At 43.4% G+C, this 24,570-nt stretch overlaps 1 protein-coding gene across 1 annotated transcript in view; it reads left to right on the top strand.

The window, feature by feature from the left end:
* Nucleotides 1-24,570, top strand: part of LOC147889298 (putative ADP-ribosylation factor GTPase-activating protein AGD8) — a 60,160-nt gene that overhangs the window by 20,625 nt on the left and 14,965 nt on the right. The window contains exons 3-6 of the mRNA XM_087391494.1: nt 2,894-3,341; nt 4,783-5,049; nt 20,270-20,395; nt 20,643-20,753. Of these exons, the coding sequence (XP_087247620.1) occupies nt 2,894-3,341; nt 4,783-5,049; nt 20,270-20,395; nt 20,643-20,753 (952 nt within the window). The remainder of the gene's footprint in view (nt 1-2,893; nt 3,342-4,782; nt 5,050-20,269; nt 20,396-20,642; nt 20,754-24,570) is intronic.

Below are 24,570 nucleotides of genomic sequence, written 5' to 3' on the forward strand. Positions count from 1 at the left end.
TGTACTAGAGGGTTTCTTGCTGTCCCATAGACCTTTTGGTCTTCAGCGGACGTTAATAGACTTTCTTTCTTTCTTTCTTTCTTTGCAAGGTCAATAAGGCAAGGTAGCCCTTTTGCACCCCTCCTCTTTGCAATAGTTATTGAGCCTTTACTTTGTCAGATTGACTATTAGATGAGCTCAGGAAGCATCAGGGGTGTTCAGCTGCCAGATGGCTCCTCCTATTGTTCTCAGTTCTTTGCTGATGACAATACCAGCTTCTTGAATGCCACTGAAGACAATGTTCAAAGTTTCATGCAGTTAGTTGATGAGTTTGCTGCGCTCTCGGATTCAAAGTAAGTTGACTGCTGTGTGGCTCTCATGGGAAGACAAACCTGAATGGACAGAGAATTTTCAGCTTAAATGGATCCCTCAAGGTCAAGTGTTTAGGTACCTTGGATGCCCATTGGGAGTTGGGGTATCTCTCAAGGATAGATTTGATTGGGCCTTTCAGAGAATAAAAGGTAAGTTTGATAAGTGGAAAGGGAAGCCTCTCTCTCTGGCTGGTAGGCTTACAGTTGCCAAACATGTAATGGAGTCACTCTTGATTTATGTGTTGTCTCTGATGCCTTTCTCTAATGCATGTTTAAAGAAAGTGGACAGTTGCATTGCCAATTTTGTGTGGGAAGGTAGATGGAACTCCTTCAGTTGGGATCTAGTTACTACACCTAAATCTGCTGGGGTCTGGGTTTAATGCGCATAAAGACTAAGAATGAGATGCTATGCTTGAAATGGCGACCGTTGATTTCAAGTGAAAAGCCATGGGCTAGACACTTGATTAGTTGCAATACTTCGAAGGTGATCAGTTCGCCTTGGCAGGATGTCATTTTGTCTGATTTGCCAGTCAGGCTCCCATAGTCGGAGTTCCTGGCTAGACTGCTGCAGATTTGGAAAGAAAAATTTCAAGGCTCTACTTGGTCGGGTCTTAGATCGCTTCACGGTGATGCCTCTTTGGGCAGGTCAATCTGGTTGAATGAGTATGCATTTATTGATGAACCGGCTTTGATTGCCTAAAGTTGCTGCGCGCCTATTCAGGAAAGGCGTAAGAACATTCAGAGAAATCTGGGATGCGGGTGGACAGAAATGGTTGGATGCTGCTAGCATCAAAGTAGCATTTACTTTATCTATTGCTGAGACTGCAGTAATCAGAGAGCTGATTGGGAGAATTAAAGAGGAGTGGCCGACTAGTCCTTTCTTCAAGGTTAACAACTCTTTCAAGGGGTATGTATGGAAAAATGGAAAGCCTTTTTCAAAACTTAGTCTCAATGATTTCAATGAGGGGGCTTGAGTGAGTGTTGCTACAGTTGCAAGAGAACAATGGAAAACAGTGGCTCCCCTGAATAGGACAGAGATTTGGGCGATGAGACTTCAAAGGATTTGGAAAGCCACCCCCTCTGTTAAACTAAACTTCATGTTATGGAGAGTTTTGGTAGGGAAGCTGCCAGTCAGAGGTAGGATCTCAAAGTGGAACCCGAGAGTGTCGCCTTTATGCCTGATGAGTGGAAGACAGATAGAGACTCAGTATCATTTAGTGTGGGACTGCATGATTGTTCGTGCCTTTTGGAGAGGAGTAGTGAGAAGATTTTCTTCAGTGCAGATTCATTTCAACATCAGATGGAAGGTAGCACTGCTAGGTGATACAAATGGCATGAATGATGAGCTCTATGAGATTTGGCAGTTGGTAAGGGGTTCAAGTATTACCTAGTCTGGTCTTTCAGGAACAGAGTGGCGTTCAAGAAGATGCTGGTGTCTAGTCTGTCTGTGGAGGGTTTCATAGTGGATTTCAAAAGAACCGCCTGCTTCTTTGGAAGAAAAAATTTGCCCTTAAAACTGCAGACTGGATTTTGTCGTAAATATTGGTTTAGCTGTTTTGTCCTTCTCCTGAAGGCCGATCTTCTCTTTTGTACAGTTTTTTTAAAAACTTGTTAATAAATTTTGTTCCTTTTCCCACAAAAAAAAAAGGAACATATCGAAAGTAGCATTCTGCATTTTCTCCAGTCTTGTTTCTACCTCTAAAACATTTAGTCGTGGAAAATATAAAAAACATGACATCATTTTCCGTTAAGAGATCAGGCTTCTTGTACATATACCTCTCACAACATGGCTGAAAGTAACATTTTCAATCCCAACATATGCAAAAGTGACAATCTACATGAATGATCACAAGGAAGGTATGAAAGGTGACATTGGGGCCCAATACTGATGTCTCCCAGAAATGGCTGACATTCTTCATGTGTATGCAGCTGTCCATAAGGATCTGACGGCAGCTTTTGCAACAATTAATGGGTGTGCCATGCTGAAATAGGCTTCTATTTAGTATGAAAGAAACAGACGAGCAAAAAGATCCTCATGTTTTTCACATGATTACAAACCAGAATAAAACTATGGCTCGATGGTACAGCGTGACTGTAAGAGGGGGAGTTGCATAACCATATAGATAGGCATAATAAATTTCAATTTTTTATAATATCATGGCACCAATGTAATCCATCAGGATGAAAGCAAAGATAATGAGGAGCTCTTAGTCCAAGTGGTCGAGCAGTAACTTTAATAATTAGGGATAATAAACTTCCATTTCCATCATGTCATGGTGCTACTGTAATTCTCTAGGAAAAAGGCAAAGATGGTTAGGAGCTCTCAGTCCAAAGGTAGCACATACGCTAAGGGGACGGAGAGTGTAGGAGTTTCACATTCATTAGTGAGCATGTAGAGAATTTGTCTTTTGTGGTAGAATCCATGCCTTTTTAGTGTTTTCAAATCTGAACAGGGCCATGAAAACATGTTCTTATTTTTATGAATGTGTTTTTTCTAAAAAACTCTTGAAGTATTATGTTGAAGTGAGTCTTTGGGTTTGTAGGTCCACAAATCTTGATAGCTGGACTCCCGAGCAGTTGAAGACTATGAGTTATGGTGGAAATGGAAGAGCTCTAACATACTTCAAGCAGCATGGTTGGAATGATGGAGGAAAGATTGAATCCAAGTACACGTCAAGGGCAGCTGAGCTTTATCGCCAACTTCTTGCAAAAGAAGTTTCTCAAAGTGTGAAAGATGGAATTATGGCTTCCAAAACAGATCCTTCCAACAATTCTGCCTCCGGTGCTTATTCTGTCGATGATATTACAAATGGAAAAAGCCCAAGTGAAGGCTTGGATAGCATAATCACTGAGCTGCATAGTGTACCAGTGGCACCAATTGCCACTCATCCTTCCTCCACTGGTGTTGGAAAAAGACCTGCTTCACTTGGTGCAAAGAAAGTGTCAGGAGGGAAGTTGGGCTCCCTTGGTGTAAAAAAGCTCGTGTCCAAGGTCTACTTCAACACCCTCCTTGAATTCATGTATACGGGTTTGAAAGTGGGTCTTTTTTTGTTTGTCTTGATGCTCATTTTTTTCTGTAGGACACGGTAAGCAGTGTCCTAAATGTATGTAGGTGTGGAAGTGCCAGCTCTTGGACAGGGATATTGATAAAGGGGGTCAGAATTTGTGAATTTTAGCAGTAAGCTGAATCAGTTACTGCTTACCCGCTTAGAAACTCTACAAATGTGCTGTATGGGAGTAAATCTGTCTTTGGACACGGCTTTTTTAGATCGCGTCCCCAACTGGTTGTAGGCCTTTTTTAGCAAATCCTCTGCTTGCAGTTACTTAGATTTGCCTTATGTTGAAGAGAGGTTCAAGTGCCGTTTTTCCATGAAACTCCAAATTGTTGGACTACTCTTTTTATGTACCATGATTTCACATTGTCTAAAGCCATGATATGCCCAGGATTCCCTTCAGAGATGGTCAAAGAATGGGTGAGCAGATCTTCTTTTAGGCACTGGAAGACTTATTCAAATGGGTCTGTTTAGGCAATGAGGTGGCATTGCTGATTTAGATGACCCACCTCCTTCACCTCATTCAATGTCTCTTGTCAATATTAAGTTTCCTTGAGTTCTTGTACAACATTTCCATATGAAGCCATCTGCTAATGGTGCTTTTTGCTGAAGTGGGTTTCCAGAACTCTGCATCTTCCATTTATTCATCTTGCTCACTGCAGTATATTATTCTCCTTAATTTAATTCATTCGTGCATACATACTTTTGTACTCGATAGTGAAGCAGGTGGGTTTGTGATCTAGTATAACGTGAGTAGTGTGCTGTGACTGCTACTAGAAAGACATCTGCATGCAATAGTTTCACCTTATCGTATGCTTTGCAATGGGAACTCATAACTCTGAAAGGATCGTTTACTATGCTTATTATGAATGCATGCAACATACTCGATAAAACATATTTTTAAGGGGGAACCTTGAGCTTTGACAGGGGGTGATAACTTGGGATAAATACTTTTGAAAGAGAAGCTTATGAAAGCGTGGGTTTAACTATGTTTGATGCATGCATAACCGTAATTGTTGCTTCAAGAAACTATGATGCTCCTCACGGTCTTCACAGCTTTTTGCAAGTTCATTGTTGTAGATCAACACCATGTGACTACCTCCTATAATTGACAGCACAAAGTAAATGCTTGATCAGGAAGTAGCTTGCTTCGTCTTTGTCTGTCTTTCATCCTGTTCCAGTTTAAGCAGAGAAGCGTGATAAAAGTATGGATGTAATCATGTCCATGCATGCATCGTGGTAATTTTGCTTCAAGTAGCTGTGGTGCTCATCACTGTGTTGAGAGCTTTTTGTAAGCTCATTGATCTAGATCAACACTGTGTTAGTAACATCCTGTTCCAGTTTTATGTATTAAGTTTTTGAGTTCTCTTTCGTTGCAGCCAAATGAAAATCTTTACAACCAGAAACCTTTGGAACAATCTCAGCAGCCTGTTGCTCTCACACATACTGCAGCAGCACAACCCTCTCAGAGTTCCCGCTTTATTTACACTGAAGATTCCTTGCCATCAACAAATATGGCTAAAAAGGCTCCTGGTTCTAATGTCCATATTTCTGCACCATTGATGGGTGCTGCAGATTTCTTTTCTGAGTTTGGAAGTTTGCCCAGCCTGAAGAAAAAGTCCATAAATGGCCGTCCAAAGGAACAGGTGAGAACTTAAGCCCTATCCATCGAAAAGGAGTGTGCGCAGTATGGCTTTCTTAATACTAAAAAAATGGTAATAGACACTGAACTAAGAATTGGTAACACTGCATGTGGTTTGCTAGGACACTGCATGTGGTTCTGGTCATTAATATCAGTTATTGCTTACTGCTCTGTAAAAGGTATAAAGCGTGGGAACCTTTTCGTCCAGTCTTTAGACTCGGGAGATCATAGATAATATAGTCTAGTTGGATCGCAAAATATTGATCTGCATTGCATGTATGTATGGTTCCAAGGTCGTGTGGTAAACACTTACGGTTGAAGACGAGAGCCGGCCCGATGCGCGATGAAGTAAGGGTGGGAGTGGCTTTTGGTTGGATGATGCAACCAATAGTCCGGCGGGTCCAGGACATAAAAGTTGAATATCGTAAATGGGACAGGTCCAATCTTCCAGAAAGGATTGCGCCAAAGTTTTGGGACTGCTCATAGCCAAATCACGAACTGCCAAAAAAGTTGAATATCGTATATGTACAACTCCAATCTTCCATAAAGGATTGCGCCAAAGTTCTAGGATTGCTCGTAGCCAAATCACAAACTGGCTGGCTGGAGCAGGCTGACCTGATTTGTGATCAATTTGGAAGCCCTGGGCTTGGATGCTCGCGTTGAAACTGTCTTCTCCAAAATAGTTGAATATCGTATATGGACAGCTCTAATTTTCCACAAAGGATTACACCAAAGTTCTGCGACTGCTCGTAGCCAAATCACGAATTGCCAGAAAAGTTGAATATCGTATATGGACAGCTCCAATCTTCCACAAAGGATTGCGCCAAAGGTCTGGGACTGCTCATAGCCGAATTCCAAACTGGCTGGCTGGATCAGGCTGACCTGATTTGCGATCATCTCGAAGCTTTGGGCTTGGATGTTGGTGTTGAACTCTCTTCTCCAAAGTTGCTGCTGTCTTCTTGGTCTTGGGACCATTGTCACCAAGGAAAGTGACAATCCTAAGCTCAGGTACCACTGAAACCTTTTCCAAGACTTCAAACCCACACCTGGCACTGATTGGCAGCAAAGAAGGGAGCTGGAAATTGCATTGTAGCAAGTAGAAGGGCTCCTAGGTGGGCTGGAAATCAGATCGCAGCAAGGGCTCTCCCTTTGGAACAGTTCGCAGCTGCAAGAAGACTAGGGGATAGCACTGGGATTGGCCGTACAATGCTTGGAAACCTGTGTGCCTCGGAAGGTTTTATTGCAATAGAAATAACTTTGTGCCACTGGCTCTGAGAAGAGTATGAAGTTGAGTACAATACTTCTTGATACTTGGAGCTCTGAAGCACTTCTTTTATGGACTTGGCCTAGCAAAAAGCTAGGCCTGCTTTCTAAAAGCTATTTTTCTGCTCTTGCCCAGGTTTAGGGCACTTTTAATGGCTTTTTAGGCCTAGTGGCCCCTTCATTAAATGGGGTGCCACTTTCTAGAAGCTCCTGGTGCTTTTTGCCTCGTGAGACCTGCTTGTTGGCACCTGCCCCATTAATTATGGGCCTTTTTGTACTCTTCCAAGTCCTACACATCAATTAAACAAACATCAACAGTTTAACCCATTAAAGGTTAGTTAAAAAATGCATTCTAGTTCTTGGACTAATCCTAGCACAGTTCTTAGGGAATGGTGTTCTGTCTTTCTGGATGTGGGAACGTTGTTGCTAGGTGGAGGGCCTATCGGGAACGCTTGGGAATGTTCCCAGTACTGGAAACGCCAAGGAATGCCTGGGAATGAAGGACAAATTGATGTAATGGGATGATGCCTAGGGTCCTAAGGTCTAAGGTTGTGAGTGTGTGAACACATGGTGTGCCTGGATAGGTATCAGTAGGTGTGATTGAGTGAATCTAGGGGTGTGGTGTGTGATTGAGAGAATCATGGAACTGATTGAGAGATTTGTGGATCTAGATGCTCTACTGAGCTCACATGTGATGTCACTTGTTAACTACCTTCTCTATTTCCTACTGCAGATAACGGGAGTAGCACCAATATTGTTCCACCCAGCCTTTCTTGCTGAAACGTGAGAGCTAACAGAGAATTCGAATTCAAAACATACGTGAAAACTCATTCTCACCTCTCACTAGCTTCAACAAGCCCCATCTCCCTAGACGGATCTAGATGCCACATGTCATCATTATAGGGCCTCACTAATGCAACATTTCACCCCTCTCTTGGGATGCTTTAATTTCCTTTGCCCCTAGGCACATTTCTTGCATTAGACCCTTAGCCTTAGATCCACCTAGTCTGGTGCTATCAACCCTCACCTAGGACCTTGACATTAATTCCCTCCCGGTCATTTACATGAAGCGCAAATAAATATATTACAAATATAGATCCTTTAAGGCGACTGATTCTTCCGAGGTCATGCTACCTCGGCTAGAGCGTAACATTCCTTCCCTCTTCAGACATCAACGTTCTCGATGATAAAGTCTGGGAACACTCTCCGCAACTGGTATACGGATTCCCAGGTAGCTTCGGATAGAGGCTGACCATGCCATGCAACCAACACCGTGGGTATCTTTCGATTTCGTATTTGCATTGTTCCTTGGTCCAGGATTCTTGTTGGTTTGCGCCTTGCATTATCCTCTATCTCCTGAAACAAAACCACACCTTCGATTAGTGAGTCACCTGTATGTAAAAATTTCTTTAAGCGCGAAACATGAAAAACCGGGTGCACCTTACACCCTTGTGGCAATTCTAATTTATAGGCTACCTTGCCTATTCTCTTTAGAATTAACCACGGCCCACAGTATCGAGGTGATAACTTAGCACACTCTCCTGAAGACTTCGAGTGCGAAGGAACTCTAAGAAAAACTTTTTCTCCTTCCTTAAATATTCTCATAGACCGGTTTTCATCCGCATACACCTTGGCTCTATCCATAGCCTGGCGGATATTAGCTCTCGCAAGTGCTAGCGTCTCCCGTATGTGAACCACAAAGTTCGCGGCACTAGGCACTTTTTGAGGTACTCCGTAGTTCAGCTCAAACGGACTGAACCCCGTAAAGGAATGTTTTCTATCATTGTAGGCAAACTCTAACAATGGCAACCACTTGTCCCATGTATGTTGCCTCAATGACACATATGCCCCCAGCATATCCTCTAAAGTCTGGTTGACTCTCTCCGTCTGACCATCCGTCTCAGGATGATCCCCACTACTCATTCCCAACTCAGTCCTTAGTGTCTCAAATACCGCTGTCCAAAAATGACCGGTAAATCTGACATCTCTGTCTGACACTATGGATCTAGGCAATCCATGCAGACGAAATATATGTCTAATAAACAAATCCGCCACTTGCGGGGCACTAACAGATTCTCTAGTCGGAATGAAGTGAGCCATCTTGGTTAGACGATCAACCACCACAAGGATAGAATCATACCCTCCTTGTGTTGTAGGCAGCCCTACAATAAAGTCCATTGGAATGCTCTCCCACTTACTTAGTGGTATTTCCAAGGACTGTAAAAGTCTGGGTGGCTTCACCCGCTCGGCCTTGCTTACCTGACACGAGAAACACCGTGTCAGATATTCATGAATATGCTTTTTCATCTTTGGCCAAAAGAAATCTTGCTTCACGAGATCATATGTCTTCTCGACCCCTGGATGTCCCGCACATGGGCTATCATGGCACTGTTGAATGACTCTCTGCCTGAGATCATTCTGACTAGGTACTACTACCTTGCCATTTCTTTTTAGCATACCATCCCTTATGGTATATCTTGCATAAGTTTGGCCTTTTCTGGATGCCAGGTCATCCTTTTCATTTTCCCCGGGTCTAAACACATGAGCTTTAGGCCATAAGCTCTGGAGAAACTCGTCCACCTTTTGAGTTTCTCTAATCTCGGTCATTAGAGCACTCTCTAATACCGTAAAACTCATATTGTGCATAATGCGAGACAACGCATCAGCAACCTTATTATCCTTCCCTCTTCGGTACCGAATCGTCAAATTAAACTCTTGCATGAGCTCTGCCCACCTAGCTTGGCGGCCCCTCAAGTTAGGCTGTTTACAAAAATGTTTCAGAGTATCATGATCCACATCCACATAAAACTCTGAACCATACAAATAATGCCTCCATGTTTTCAAAGCATGGATAACAGCATACAACTCTAATTCATGAGTTGGCCAATTCCTTTGAGAGGGAGAAAGCTTCTTGTCAAAGGCTACTGGCCTTCCCTCTTGAAGGAGAACTGCTCCTACTGCAATGCCACTTGCATCGGTTTCCAGGAACAACGGTTTCTGGGGATCAACTATTTTTAACACCGGTCCTGTGACCACAGCTTGTTTTATGGTGTTAAAACTTTCTTGTTGATTCTGTTCCCATATAAAAGGTACTCTATCTGAGGTCAGATCAGTCAATGGCGATACCATTTTGGAATATCCTTTGATATGCCTTCTATAAAACTGGACAAATCCCAAGAATGATCGCAACGTGGTCAGACTTTGAGGGATTGGCCAAGTCAGTATCGTAGCCACTTTCTTTGGATCCATTTCTACCCCCTCTGGAGTAATTATGAATCCTAAATATTTAAGCCTAACCATACACAGTATAGTTTTCTTTTTATTTACATAAAGACTGGCTTTCCTCAAAGTACTGAATACTATTCTTAAGTGTTCACGATGCTCAATAATACTTTTACTGAACAGTAGAATATCGTCAATAAAATGTACTACAAACTTTCCGATATACAGACGTAGTAAATCGTTCATAAGCATGACGAATGTCGCTGGAGCATTGGTAAGTCCGAAGGGCATTACCAAAAACTCATAATGACCAAACCTGCTTCTGAAAGTGGTTTTATGCACATCCTCGGCTCTAATCCGGATCTGATGGTAGCCACACTTAAGATCTATCTTGCTGAAAATCACGGCTCCATGTAATGCATCTAGCAAATCATCAATCCAAGCCATCGTATACCTGTGCTTAACAGTGATATTATTCAATGCTCTGTAATCTATACAGAGGCGAAACGTATCATCCTTTTTCTTCTTTAATATCACTGGCGAAGCAAAAGGTGAGAAACTTGGTTGAATCTGCCCCAACTTTAGGTATTCTTCCAGTTGTCTACGCACTTCCGCCTCTTCAGTAAAACTCATTCTATAGGGAGGTCTATTTACAGGTTCTGCCCTCGGAATCAGTTCAATCTTATGCTGAACATTCCGCTCTGGAGGTAACCCATAAGGTAGTTCATCCCTAAAACATTCAGAGAACTCCTCTGTTATAAGATTAGCCAGCTTTGCATCTCACCACTTTGCGTAACATCAGTGCTAGTCTAAGAATCATCAACCGGCTCTACCGATGCTGTGCAAAGGAATAAAAAACTCTTCTTGAGCTTTTCGGATTTCCATCACGGAAACCAACGGTCCCTGAGGTATATCTTTCTCACCTCGTAAGACATAAAGCACATCATTCATCTTGAATTGATATACGTGCTTTTTTCAATCAATGGCTGGATTCTTTCTACAATGGCACGCCATACCCGGGGCTATATCTGCATGAGCAAGCTTGGTCATTTCGAAATCAAGCTTCTCAGCATAGTCCTGAATACGAAGCTCCAACTGGGTAACCCTTTGGTCCCATACTTCAGTCGAACTTCCATCTGCCATCCTGACTGTATATGCATAGTCAGATAGACTTGTCTTTAACTTCAGCCTCTTCACGAGCTTGGAGTTAATACAACACAATGACATCATGATTGGCCACTTGCCCTTTCATTTTAATTAACTCCCTATCATTAAAGGTTGTATACCCCGTTGCTGCGGGCTTAGATAGGATGTTATCAGGTGCACTTGTTACTAGCTTAGCAACAGACACACATAACAAACAAGGTACTGACCTCTGAGAAGATCTCGCTAGCTGAATCTGCACCGCTCTGGGACTTCCCTCTATTTCCACGTCGCATTCTGAGACTACCATCTCAGCCATCCGACGATCCTTATTACGTGGACAATCCTTCCACTAATGAGGCTGAAGGCAACTGAAACATAAGTCTTCTCTCCTCGCTTTTTCTCATTGTTCTGGGTTTAAGGGAGACTTTGACCAAGCCCGAGCTGCCATTGGGGTTACTTTTCTCTTCACTCCAATGGTGGTACTTGGTTTAGGAGTTTCAGCTGGTTTCGCCTGCTTGGCTTGACCACTCGGCTGAGAACCACTCCCTTTACTAATCCATTTCTTCTTAAACCCAGATTTCTTTTGGTACCCATATTGGGTTCCGACCTGTGCAAACCCACTTGGCCTGCTGCCCTTGGCATCCTCATAGTTCAGGGCTATGGCTATTGCATCATCTAACGTGTTCACGTACTTAGCCCGAACTTCCATTTTTATCCGATCATTCAATCCAAATATGAAATCTTTCACTTGGATTGATTGAGGCAGGGGTTCATCGACCTTCATTACGCTCTCTCGAAACTTCTCAGTGTATTCTGCCACTGATAAATTTCTCTGACGAAGGTTCCTATATTGATCCCAAGCTCGAGATGCTTCGTTAGGAGGTAAGAAGTGTTTCCTGAATTCTCTTTTAAACCCCTCCCAGGTAGTGGATGCTATACCATCTTTTTGTTGCTTAATCCACCACCGATCCGCTGCCTCACTAAACATGTGGGTGGCCTCGCGGATCTTCTTGATATCATTCCTGATTTCACAAATGGCGAACGCCTTGTCCCATTTGTGTAATCAGGTCTCAATGACATCAGAACTACGGTCGTTCATCCGACCAGAATACTTTTTTCGGCCTGTAATTGGCAATATTTGGTACTTTAGCCTTCCTAGGCTCGACCGTATGGACACTAGACTCCGGTTCCATTGGAGCCTTTCCTTTCTCCTCTCGAGAAGGTCTGGCAGACATACTATGTATTGCTCTCCTAAGTTCAGACTGCCCTGCATTTGTCTGTAACTGTTGCGCTAATAATTGCTGCAAGGCATCCTCAAGTAATGCAATCCTGCGAGATAAGGTGTGAGCTCCTGGGCGCGACACCTGCTGGGTCGGCCGGACTCCTGACTCACCAGGGTCCCTCCTGGAAGCCCCTTCTTCTGCTTCCATTTAGTTCAATGGGTGTTTTGTTTTGTTTTTTTTTGTTTTTTTTAAAACACCGCTAGAACACTGTATTTACAAACTGACACAATTCAGTGTACTGACACTCTGACACAATTCCCTATACTAGGGAATACGTGCAATCCCAGATTCACACTAACCAGGCATTGCATAGTCTCAAGCATAATCTGTCCCTGCTACAGCATCAAACCTTCATGCATACTAATTATTAACAAAACCTCTTCATGCAAGCGGAGCATCAATAAAACTAAATCATGAAAGGCCAAAGAAAGTTCCTTGGTCAATCACTCCTGTCTCAGCTCCATAAACTCGAATTCCCGAAGCCTGCAGCCTCCACGTACTGCTTGCTCACAAATGATACGCTCCTCTATCTGGAATCCGTCTCCGCTGCGTGGCCTTAAAAGGCTATGACTGTGAGTGCGTTGGAAAATAGGTTAAAATTTACTATGAGCCAGAGAACGTAGGCACAGGATTTACGACGGAACAGACATTGATCGTCTGTTTTTTTTAAAAAGTCTCACAGGTCTTCCGTAACCTCCGTAATCTTTGCCTACACGACCTTGGAGGCTCTGACTGTAAGTGCGCCAAAATGTAGTTAGCCACGCAACATATCATACGAGCCCCTGTTAGGCCCGAGCAGATACTACGAACAGTGCGGGAGGACCACCACATCGTTCATCGTCATGGGCAGCAACCCCTCCCAATTTCGTCGATCACGTATCGATTCGCAGGTCTCACGTAATACGAGCTCCTGTTAAGCCAACGCGGGAGCGCCACCAAACAGATACGTCGTCACCCTTGTTACACACCTCTTCTATCTACAGGCAAATCCACGACCAGTCCTTCATACACGACTTCCTAGTGTGGAGATGCTTTCGACTTCATTACGATTCAACAAACAATAGACCGTTCGTAGCTCTTGTCACAGCTCACGAACCCCTTCCCGTTCCGTTAGATCACGCTGCAAGAGAGCTCGATTGACGCTCACGATGCACTTCTCATATCATTAGATCAAAATTCGTCCATCGCTTGATCTCTTCCTGGAGCTCTGATCTTCCGTCACCTAGATCCTCTCTCTCACCTAGCCTTCTGGCTCTGATACCAATTGTTAACTACCTTCTCTATTTCCTACTGTAGATCATTCCACCCAGCCTTTCTTGCTGAAACGTGAGAGCTAACAGAGAATTCGAATTCAAAACATACGTGAAAACTCATTCTCACCTCTCACTAGCTTCAACAAGCCCCATCTCCCTAGACGGATCTAGATGCCACATGTCATCATTATAGGGCCTCACTAATGCAACATTTCACCCCTCTCTTGGGATGCTTTAATTTCCTTTGCCCCTAGGCACATTTCTTGCATTAGACCCTTAGCCTTAGATCCACCTAGTCTGGTGCTATCAACCCTCACCTAGAACCTTGACATTAATCCCCTCCCGATCATTTACATGAAGCGCAAACAAATATATTACAAATATAGATCCTTTAAGGGAAATGTCGACTGATTCTTCCGAGGTCATGCTACCTCGGCTAGAGCGTAACATCACTACTAGATGTAACTGGTGCCTATATATTGGGCCTATCTCTCTTGAATAAACCCTCCCTTTTACTTCACTTGTTGAATCCTTCTTGTTACTCCAACATGTGGTATTAGAGCATTGGTTCATCCTCCTTGAGACCTCCTTGAGTGCCAATTCATCATCTTCTTCACAATGAAGGATTTTGAAGCTTTTCTCCCCTTTCTTTCCACGAAATTTCCTTGAGCTTGTTCTCCTTCATCTCTGAACCATTCCCCGCGCCCTTTCAGCTCAAGTATCTTCTTGATGAGGTGAACCTCTGGCTAGGAGGAATTAGAAGATAGAGGCTTCTACAGCCCGTGCCTCCTCCTTCTTCAGCCGGCGCCATTTCGTGAAATTAAGCCTGCTGGAGCCACCATTGCTCAAATGCTTTGAGCTGCTGCTGGGCGACCTCATTAGGAAGCTGCTGATGAATTTTGAAGGCCAATGGTCCATTATCTGAGGCGTATTGACGGAAAAACCAGTTGGGATTGAAGCTCTTGGCTATGGCGACCTGACGCATTTCTTTGCCCAAGCTTGGTTGTAGGTCTTCTCCATCAATAGACCTTTTATTATGCACCAAATGCCCTCAAAGAGCTGCTCTCTATCACCTCAATTTTGGCCTCTAAGATCTCTGTATGAAGCTTGACCATTTTTGGCAGATTTGACTAAGTTTGACTATATGTGTTGACTGAATCTCAGTCAAACTGATCTTTGACTGTTAGCATTGGAAGGTTGAATGCATTTTTGATCCTTTATATTGAATATTGAAGATAATGTACTTTGAAGATGCCATAGTTATGGTTTCAACATCTTTCATGATGTATGAAATGAGCTTGTATTTGATTTACTATACCTTGCCATACAATCATGACCACCTCTTGTACAAGAGTAGACAGTGCCCTTGCATGGCAAGTGGTAAGACCCTCTTCAGTCCAGAGAATTCACAAAATGGTTTTAAGGCTTCGACACTCAAAGAAGGTGAAGGACTACAAGGATTTTGTATTGCAAAATATGGGCAAGGTACATTAAACAGTGTGGAGAAGGACAAAGAGCAAAGGAGTTACAAGATTTGCTACACCAAGAACCTCTCCAATGACAATGAACCTCACACTATGGTAGCTTGGAAGAGAAGGAGGAAAAGGACAAGATATGTCATCAAAGGGGGGAATTTTCCCACATCTTCAATTTAGAATTTTTGTGTGTGTGGTCAATAAGGGTTCTCTGCCTTGGGATGGCCCCCTCAAATGATTGTTAGTCTTATGTTTTACCTTGCTGGATCTAAGGGTATTCCCATGCATAATCATTGTCTATCTCCCAATTGTAAACCAAAAGACCAAAGTCAAAGTGAGATCATGTTGGGATGAGGATGCCCAAATGAGTCTACTACTGATGCAACTAGAGTGAATACCAGGTTGTGGATCATGTGTGTTGCCACTAGATGTGGGCAAGCCATGAAGTTTCCCATGGACTACTGCTAGGGTTGAGGTCATCAATTTGTGGGGGGGGGGGATGAAGGACAAATTGATGTAATGGGATGATGCATGTGAGTGTGTGAACACATGGTGTGCCTGGATAGGTGTCAGTAGGTGTGATTGAGTGAATCTAGGTGTGGTGTGTGATTGAGAGAATCTTGGAACTGATTGAGAGATTTGTGGATCTAGATGCTCTACTGAGCTCACATGTGATGTCACCACTAGATGTAATTGGTGCCTATATATTGGGTTTATCTCTCTTAAATAAACCCTCCCTTTTGCTTCACTTGTTGAATCCCACTTGTTACTCCAACAGGGAACGTTCCTAGAACGCGGCTGGAATGTGTTCCCGCCGTGACGACGGGGCTTGTTAGTGGGTTTTTCCACTCTCCACCCCCTTCCACTTAGCGCCCTCCCCTCCCACTCCCTTCTACTTAAGTCTCAGTCCCCTCTCCTTCCACTCCCTTCTACTCAGCCCCCTCTCCTTCTACTGCCTTCTCCACTCAGCCCCCTCCCCTCCCACTCCCTTCTCCAACCCTTCCACTCAGCCACTCAGCCACTCAACCCCATCTCATTCCACTCCCTTCCACATAGTCACTGAGCCCCCTCTCCTTCCACTTCCTTCTCCAGTCCTTTCTACTCCTTCCACTCCTGTCAGCCCCCTTCTCTTACTACCCACTGCTTAGCCCTCTCCAAGTCTCCACCAACAGCGCCCCCCCCCCCCCCCCCCCCCCTCCTCTCTCCATACTCCCTCCCTCTTCTCTTAGCCCACTCAATGGCTCCTCCAAGAGGCATTGACACGGACCAGAAATCCGAGTGGTGGAATGAGATGGATCCCGTGTCCAAGTACAACAATTCGAAAGGAGGAGGAGAATGCAAGTGGCTTTGCCGCTTTTGTAAGAAAGTAAAAAGTGGAGGGGCAGACCGAGTGCGAGCTCATCTATGCAAAGTTCCAAATCATGGCATTAATTGTTTGCCTTGATATTCCCGATCATCATGAGCACGCACGTTTTGTGGCACTTGGAGAGAAATTGGACATGGAGGCAAACAAGCGACCTACCATTCTTGATCCTCGAGGTTGACCACCAGTGCCACCACCAGCCCCAGTTGCAGCAACTCCTGCTTCTTCCATTTTTGCCTCCTCCTTCGGGAGTAGAGCTTCATCCACACCTTCAGGGGCTGCCAATTCACGGCTCCAAGCGTTGTGCAAGCTACCCTTGTGGCCTCATGGCATCCTGGGAGGAGGGCATAGGTTGATGCAGTAGTGGGCCGATTCTTTTATGGAGAAGATGTGCCCATAGTGAAGGCCCGTGGGCTGATTCTTTTATGGAGAAGATGTGCCCATAGTGAAGGCCCGCAATCCTCATTGATATGGTGAAGGATATTGCATGATTTGGTCCATCTTACACTACCCCCTCATGTGAGGCGCAACGCACCACGATCTTGGTGATAGAGGAGACGGCCATAGAGCATGCTTTGGCTCCCATCAAAGACATGGCTGAGATGCAGTGTCACATTGATGGGAGATGGATGAAGTGACACTATGAGCCGCTCTATTCAGAGCATCATTGCATACTCCAGAGGGGCTGGCTTTTTCATTAAAGCTATTGATAATTCAGAGGCGAGAAAGTCAGCCGAGAGGTTGGCTAGCATTTGGATGGAGGCCATTTATTATGTAGGGGGTCATCCAATTTGTTTCGGATAGTGAGAAAGCCAACGGGGCAAGTACCCTCATCTTACCTTCACTCCTTGAATGGCACATGGGCTAAATAATCTCCTGAAGGATATTGGTAAGTTGGATCCTGTCTTTGATATGGGTAATCATGTTGTCTCTTTCATCACTCGCCGCCACTACATCTTGGCTGTTTTTTGCAAGATATCCCCAAACAAGAATCTCCTGAAGTATTCTGGGACGCGCTTTGCATATACTTTCATCATGTTGAGGCGTCTTTTTAAGCTGAAAATTCAATTGAGACAGCTTGTTGTTTCGAGTGAGTGCTGAGCGTAGCACTGCAGGGGCTTAGAGATGCAAGACCATTGTCTTGGATGACATATTCTGGGATGATGTTAGCCTCTTGCTTTGGGTTTCAAAGCCTATTATTTTGATGTTGAGGCTTATTGATGGGGATAGTCCTTGCATTGGGAAGGTGTATGAAGGGCTGGATAGGATGATTGAGACTATTCAGGGCATTGATGATTTCAATGCTTGGAGGAAGGAGGAAGGAGGAGATTAGGGCACTTGCAACCTCTCGGTGGATGGAATATCATTCACCTTTAGAGGCTGTAGCTTTTGTTTTGGATCCAAAATTTCAAGGGAAGGGGCAATAAATAGATAAGGAGGTGGTGCAAGGATGGGAGCAGATATTGAGACGACTTGTCCGAAGTGTATATTGTAGGAGGAAGGTGCGGGAGGAGCTGTCATTTTATAGGCAAGGAAAAGGGTTATTTGGATCGGAGGATGCATAGGTAGATAGGTTCAAGATTTCCTCCGTTCGTTGGTGGAACGAGTATGGGGCAGATACTCCATTTTTGTAGGGTATGGCCATTTGTATACTCAGCCAGGGGGCTAGCTCTTCACCCGTTGAGTGGTTGTGGAGTAATTTTGGGAACATTGCAACAAAAAAGAGAAACAGGATTGTGGTTCAGAAGGCAAATGATCTTGTATTTGTTAATGTAAAGTTGCGTTTGCTTAACAAGCTCATGGCAGATTGCTCTCCTGAACCGTATCTTGGATTTCAACCACATGAGGACTCCGACAGTGATGCAGAGGATGCTCTTGAGGCTGAGCATGAGGGTGATGACTCCCAGGTCGAGGATGATGATGAGGCTCAGCAGAGTCCTCTGTTCCTGTAGACCATTAGGCGGCAAGCTTGACTCTCTCTTTTTTCCTGTATACCATGTACTTGACTCGAGAGTCTCGACTTCTATTTTGTATTTACTATTTTGAAACCAGCCTTAACAACGTAAAGGGTGGTAGGATCCACTTAATTACAGTATACACAGTGAATTGATTATGCACCACAGATTAAATCACAAGGGAGCTAGAGCGCTGCTGGTAGCTCCTAGTAGGTGGCGAATTTTGTTCTCTCTCCTCTTGCTTTGAATTTGGCCTCCTATGCTCAAAAGAAAGGCCCTTTGCCCTTTTTGGTGTTGAGTGCTAAAATTAGTAATTTTTGATTGCACCACTCTTTTGGCCCCCTATTGCACACTTTGGCCCTAGGAATTAATTGCCTAGTAACTGGGCGCACATTTACAATACCCACTAGGAAATTTTAATTCCCCAAATCCCGCACACATGGCTGGACCCTCGTGCTCCAGAGGCTCAAGGCAATTAGAGATATCTTCCTACTTACTAGAATCTTTTCATTGAAAAAGAAAAGATCTCTAGGGCATTTGGGACTCTACTTTTACGCCTTCCTCACGTTTTGAGGGTCTCATTATTCACATCTCAAGGGAGGGAACATGACTTTGTACACACAATGGAGGCCGATTATACTTTTGGCACAACTTATGAAATCTTGGCCAAGGCAATCAACCTTCAAATGCATTCGCTCCTTCGAGAGGCAATGGGCTTTGTGCAAGGCCGGAGTATCTTTGGTAGTTTCTCTTTTTGGAAGGCTCTTGAGTGTGCCAAGCACACTAGCTAAGATATTGCTATTCTTCTTCTCGATTTTGAGAAAGCTTAGATTGGGGTTTCTTGGAGGGTACCCTACTTCATCTTGGACTCTAAAATTCGTGGATTAGAGGGGTATTACTACTTTACAGATCAGCCCACAGTTAGGTTCTCATTAGAGGTATAAGAGGGGACAGATTTCAGATTTCTAGATCAGTTCGGCAGGGATTCCCTCTTACTTCTCTTCTTTACTTGTTTGTGGCGGAGGTAATAACCTATCCCTTAGATCTTAGATGGTATTTTTGGCTTGAAACTCCCGGCCAGGTAGTATGAAGAGCTGATGTCAATATGACATCACAGCTTATTTGGATGCTCCATGACAGATTGTTACCTCTTTTTGGATACTTTTCATCTTGTAGCAAGAGCCCATATTAACTGGCTTGGATTTACTTGGGTATTGTTAAGTTGGCATTGGTATCTCCTCCCGGCAGCAGTTTGCTCCAGTGTTAGAGAGGTTAGTTTGAAGCTCTACTAGATTGGAGCCTCAAGAGTGGTTGTGGTCAACTAGGTCTTAGTCACCACCTAGTTTCTTTGTTCATGTTGGTGCCACTCACGGGGCTGTATTGCCGAGTTAAAGAGGCCTATCAGGTTTTTTTTGAGATTGGGCTAGATGGATCTGCATTTACTAGAGCTAGGGTGGCTTGAGAGACTATGATACTTCCTACGCATGAGGGTGTGGTGAATATTATTGACCTATACATTCACTGCAAGGCCTTGCTTGGCAAGTTGGGGGATAGGGGCATTATGCCAAGGCAAGATTCGTGCAATGATTTTTTATTGCTTTGCATTCGTTGTTCCTCGGATGGAGATTGGTAGAACAGATCCATGGTAAACCTCTTCAACTATTGCATCAGCTTTTGTCTTATTATTACTTCACATCTTACCTTGGAATAGTATTCAAACGATTGGTATGTCTCTTGCTATGTTGAAAAGGCAAAGTGGGAGAATAGTCCATGTGGACAAAGATTCGTCCACGTGGTGATCAGCTGTTCAACTACACCGAATAATATTATGCGGGGGCAGAAGCCCCAGCTGCTAAATTTTTTTGGACTTATAGAACAACAAAAAATCTAAACTTGTACGATTGGATATATTTTAGACCTTACAAAGGTTTATTTTTCTATCACGTTAGCGGACATGCAAATTCTTTGAATTGTCATCCAAGTGGTGATCAGCTGTTCAACTACATTGAATTGTCTTATGCGGGTGCAGAAGCCCCAACACCTAAAATATTTTTGGACTTTAGAACAACAAAAAATACATTTGTACGATTGGATATTCTAGTCTTACAAAGGTATATAAAAGTTTCAGAAAGGGGACTTTAACTGCAAGACAGAAATGAGTACAATTAGCTTCGCTACTATTCAGACAATCAGAAAGACATTTGAGAAGTGTTGCTTGCTTTTGATGATGAAGATTGATGCTCAAAATTGTAGTTTGGTTGCAGGTAGAGGAGAGCAACGAAGCACAAATGAAGTTTGCAAATGCAAAGTCAATCTCATCTGCTCAGTTTTTTGGTGATACAAACAAAATTTCTGATTCAGATGGTCAAGCCCGATTAAAAAAGTTTGCGGTACAAACAATCTCAACCTCCTTACACTAGAAATTCAAGAAAGTTAAGAGAGGAATGTCAACCTTTACAATAGAGAGTACAGTTAGATACTCTTTTGATGCTTTCTAGACAAGATCCATTGTCTTGGTTCATGTGATGTTCAATTTCAAAGTTACAAAATTATGGTTATCAAAAGGGTGAGATAAGGAATTGAGCATTTTTCAAGTCAAATTCAAATCTTGAAATAAGTTTTGCATACTTGCTGCAGAATTCTACAGCAATTTCTAGTGCTGACTATTACAATGGTGGAGATGGAGATTTTGATGTCTCACCCTTTGACATCACTGCAAGTGAGTTGATGACCAAGCTATCCATACAGGTAATGTTTTCCTTGTTAAATTATTTTTGGCTAATATTAATCTTATGAAAAGCAGCCTTAATGATGTCTATAGATTTGTTGTTGTCCTTTTGGAGACATCTCTGATACGGTGACTGGCCCTGGTTTCTTTTTCCGTCATGTATGGGTAAGGATCCTGTGGATGCAGTGAGGCTCCAAGGAAGCGAACCACTGAAGCTACAAATATCCCCTGGAAACTTTGGGTGGAGTGTCTCAACCCATAAATACAATTATTCAGCCAGTGGCTGAGGTCTTTTCAAAAGAGCTGGGAGACTGGTTAGGACTTCTAGGCAACTGTGCTATCTTATGCTCGTGTGCTATGTGATGAAAGGAAAGATTTCATCCTAGTCCTCAAAGGTGTTCTTGATACTGATTTGGCCTTTATGTGCTGCACTCTCACATATTTCGTACCTCCTAAGGGTATGAAATATGATAATGTAGCAAGTTGAGGCAGAGGCTTACTTCAACACAAAGCCAAAGCCCAGGCACCCCCATCATCCCACATTATCGCAGCTTGTTGGCCTTCGACCAAGGCTGCATTGTGCATGGCTTTTCAACAGCATCTTCCGTGGTCCGGTTCTTCCCCCTTTTACAGCCTTCCTTTCAGTATAAGACTTCAACATGGTATCAGAGCTTACTGTTCATCTGAAGAGTGAGTTTGAGGGTGAGCTTCAGTAGCTTTGCAGTGGAAGCAACCTTAAGCTCAAGATGAGTTCACTGAGAGAGAAATAAAGAAAGAAAGAAAGGTTTATTAGCGTGTGTGGAAGCCTATGAGACCAAGAAGAATTGAAATCAACATGAGAGGACAACCCCCATGGGGGAACTAGAGGTGTCTGTCCCACCTTTATGTCTTTACTGAGACAGAAAGGAGAGACAATGTAGACCCAAATAAGATTGTGTCAGAACAGGCTATAATAACTTTGTGGATTGATCTTATATTGGATGAGCTTGATAGATGTCTTGGTGCCTCAGGATATATGTAGTGGTCCAGATGGGAGAGAGTTCATGCTTCATTTATGGATTGTGGGAAGGTTTTCAAGGACCTTCTTGAAGAACACAGTCTTTATATGACTAGTCACCTCAGAGGGTGTGGTAGGAGGATTGCTAAAATAGATGCAACTACCACTTTGGAGTGGGCCCTAGGGATGGGGGACAGCTTAGACCTATCAAGTGGATGGGTGCTTTCTGAAGTACAACTGTTTTGGAGCTGATCCCTCTTGTCCATGCAGATAGGCCATGTGCATTTGGACCGGGATAACAGAACTTATGGGCAGGTTGTCCTCCTCTACTTCGTTCATTACTTAGGGTTCAGTGGCCTGACCTTTCAATTATTGAGCTTGAGGTTGGGGCACCATTGTGTGTAGTTCTGTCGACTTCATGCCATCCCTGTCCCTCAAAGTGGACTTGCACACGTGGACAGTTTCTGGGAGATTAGACCTGCACACGTGGACACTTGCTAGGAGATTGTAGTGAGCATGAATGCCTCGCACATATGGAGATCCAGATGCATAGAGGCTATTGGTGGTAACCAGGTCCATCCAGCTCATACCATGGCCAGTGTTTTGATAGATATTGTACAGACCTTGATGCCAATTTGGTCAAGGATGCATGGATCTTCTAGCTCTGCTTTGGCCAAAGAGACTAATTTTTTTAGAGGGTGGAGGGGTTGTCCTTTCTTTTGAGACGATCACAAGCATGATGTGGCATTTCCTGCCATACTTTCAGGTTTATCATCTGCTTAAAACTTTTTGAATCTGGTTTTCCTGCGCTGTAGGATGTATCTATCGGTAGGATGATTTGGAAAAATATGGAGTCATTCCTTCCCAGTTACATAGATTTTCCCGCCTTTGTACAACTAAGGAGTCTTTCATCACTCAATGTAGTAATTTGATCCATTTACTAATACACAAGAGGTATAATCCAAGAAAAATAATGGAAAAAGTACGCACAATCTTAGATATGACGTCTTTTATCTATGGCATATTGGCCTTAGGCATGTTTAGAATGATTGAACATAAGCTGAAAACAAAAAGCGGGAAAGTTTCAAAAGAGAGTTTGATTGAGTATGCATGTGCTTTCTAAGTTATGAATGTAGTTTTGCATCTTTGAAGGATGCGGTACATAATTGTAAGGGGTCCATTTAGTTTTTTATGTTTTAAGAGAGAGAGAGAGAGAGAGAGAGAGAGAGAGAGTTTTCATTCCTGTTTTTGGAAGATTTTATTTCTTGATTTACCTCTTTTTTCTTCTCTTTTGTTATCTCTTTTATTTTCTGTGTAGCTTTTTGGACTTTCGAACAACAAAAAATCTAAATTTGTACGATTGGATATGTTCTAGTCTTACAAAGGTATATTTGTATCTATGCTTGAGTTTCTTGTTTCTTTCATACTTAAATAGAAGTTTATTTCAAGAGAAGGGAAAAAAACAGGCTGTAATAGTAAGTTCCTTTTCAATGCACAATCAAATAGCCACCCTTTTCTTCCTACTGGATGCCCTTGCACACTTGGAGATGGGAGATGTGAAGGACAATGTGCTGCAAGGCTGAGCACAATGCTTGAAGTCAGGTCTACCCTCCAAGGGATGCAGGAGCGAAGTGCGGGGATGAGATATGGAGAGTTAGGGTGCAGCCCTCACTTTATACAGGCCATGAGATGGCCTAGATAGGCAGCCAGCTCCAAATTGATAATTGACCAGTAGTTGTTGTCGAGCTGCCTTGCCATGTGGCTGGTTGACAACCAGCCTGCCACGTGGTTGACTGTCCACATGGTCGGTTTGGTAAAAGCTGGACAAAGATAGGAATTTTTCTTTCTTTATAAATGACCAATGATGGGCTAACAGTGTTTAGGGTGCGACCATGTAAGCCCCTTTGTCCAGACCAATTGGTTGCCTTTTGGATCCGAATCCCTTCATACTTCCCCAAGTCTCAAGGCTGCCAATGGGCAGCCTCAGGAGATTCAGGAGGCTGAGGCCTTAAGGCTGGCCTGAAAGGGGGGGGAGCAGAAGAAGCCCTTTGAAGGGCATAGGGGACCCGAAAAAGCCCCAGGCAGAGCGGAAGGGAAGCAGGGCTCTTCAAGGAATCTTCAAGCCCAAAACAGGCTAGAAGACAGCCCACAGGCTGGCGAGAGAGGGGTGGTACACCAAAGAGAATAAACAGACCAAAACAGGCTGTTGGTGGCCCAAACGGGATGAAAAAAGCCCAAAATGGGCCGGGAAGGGGAAGGAAAGGCATATCGGCCCCCCTCTTCCCATAGGAAAAACAATAGGTGTAGAAAGCTTTTTAAAATCTATCCTCGTGACTCTTGTGAATTTAACTGCACTTCAAGAAGGGATTCTTGTGTTTTCTTAGGTCTTAGACTCTCTCAATTTGCTGTAGGATTAGAGGTTGATATATATGATAAATGCCAACAACCTGAATATAGTGGTTTACACATTATAAAAATGCGTCACATTGACTCAAACATCTATGATGTGGCAAGATATTGAGTCATTTCTTCCCAATTCCATAGATTTTCCGCCTTTGTACAACTAAGGAATCTTTATCACTAAATGAGTAATTTGATCACTTTGCTAATGCACAAGAGGTATCATCCAAGAAAAATAATGATAATAGTATGCACAATCTTAGATATGAAGTCTTTTATCTGCAGTGTATCGGCTTGAGGCATGTTTAGAATGATTGAACATAAGCTGAAAGCAAAAAGCGGGGAGCTGAACAGCCTGTTTTTCTTTTAGTTTTAAAAAAAGAGTTAAATTGAGTATGCATGTGCTTTCTAAGAAGGATTTAATTTTGCATCATTGTAGG

Source organism: Dipteris shenzhenensis, chromosome 20 (genome assembly GCF_047967505.1).
Source record: "Dipteris shenzhenensis isolate YYH24624 ecotype China chromosome 20, Dip_SZ_1.0, whole genome shotgun sequence".
In the NCBI taxonomy this organism is placed as follows: Eukaryota; Viridiplantae; Streptophyta; class Polypodiopsida; order Gleicheniales; family Dipteridaceae; genus Dipteris; species Dipteris shenzhenensis.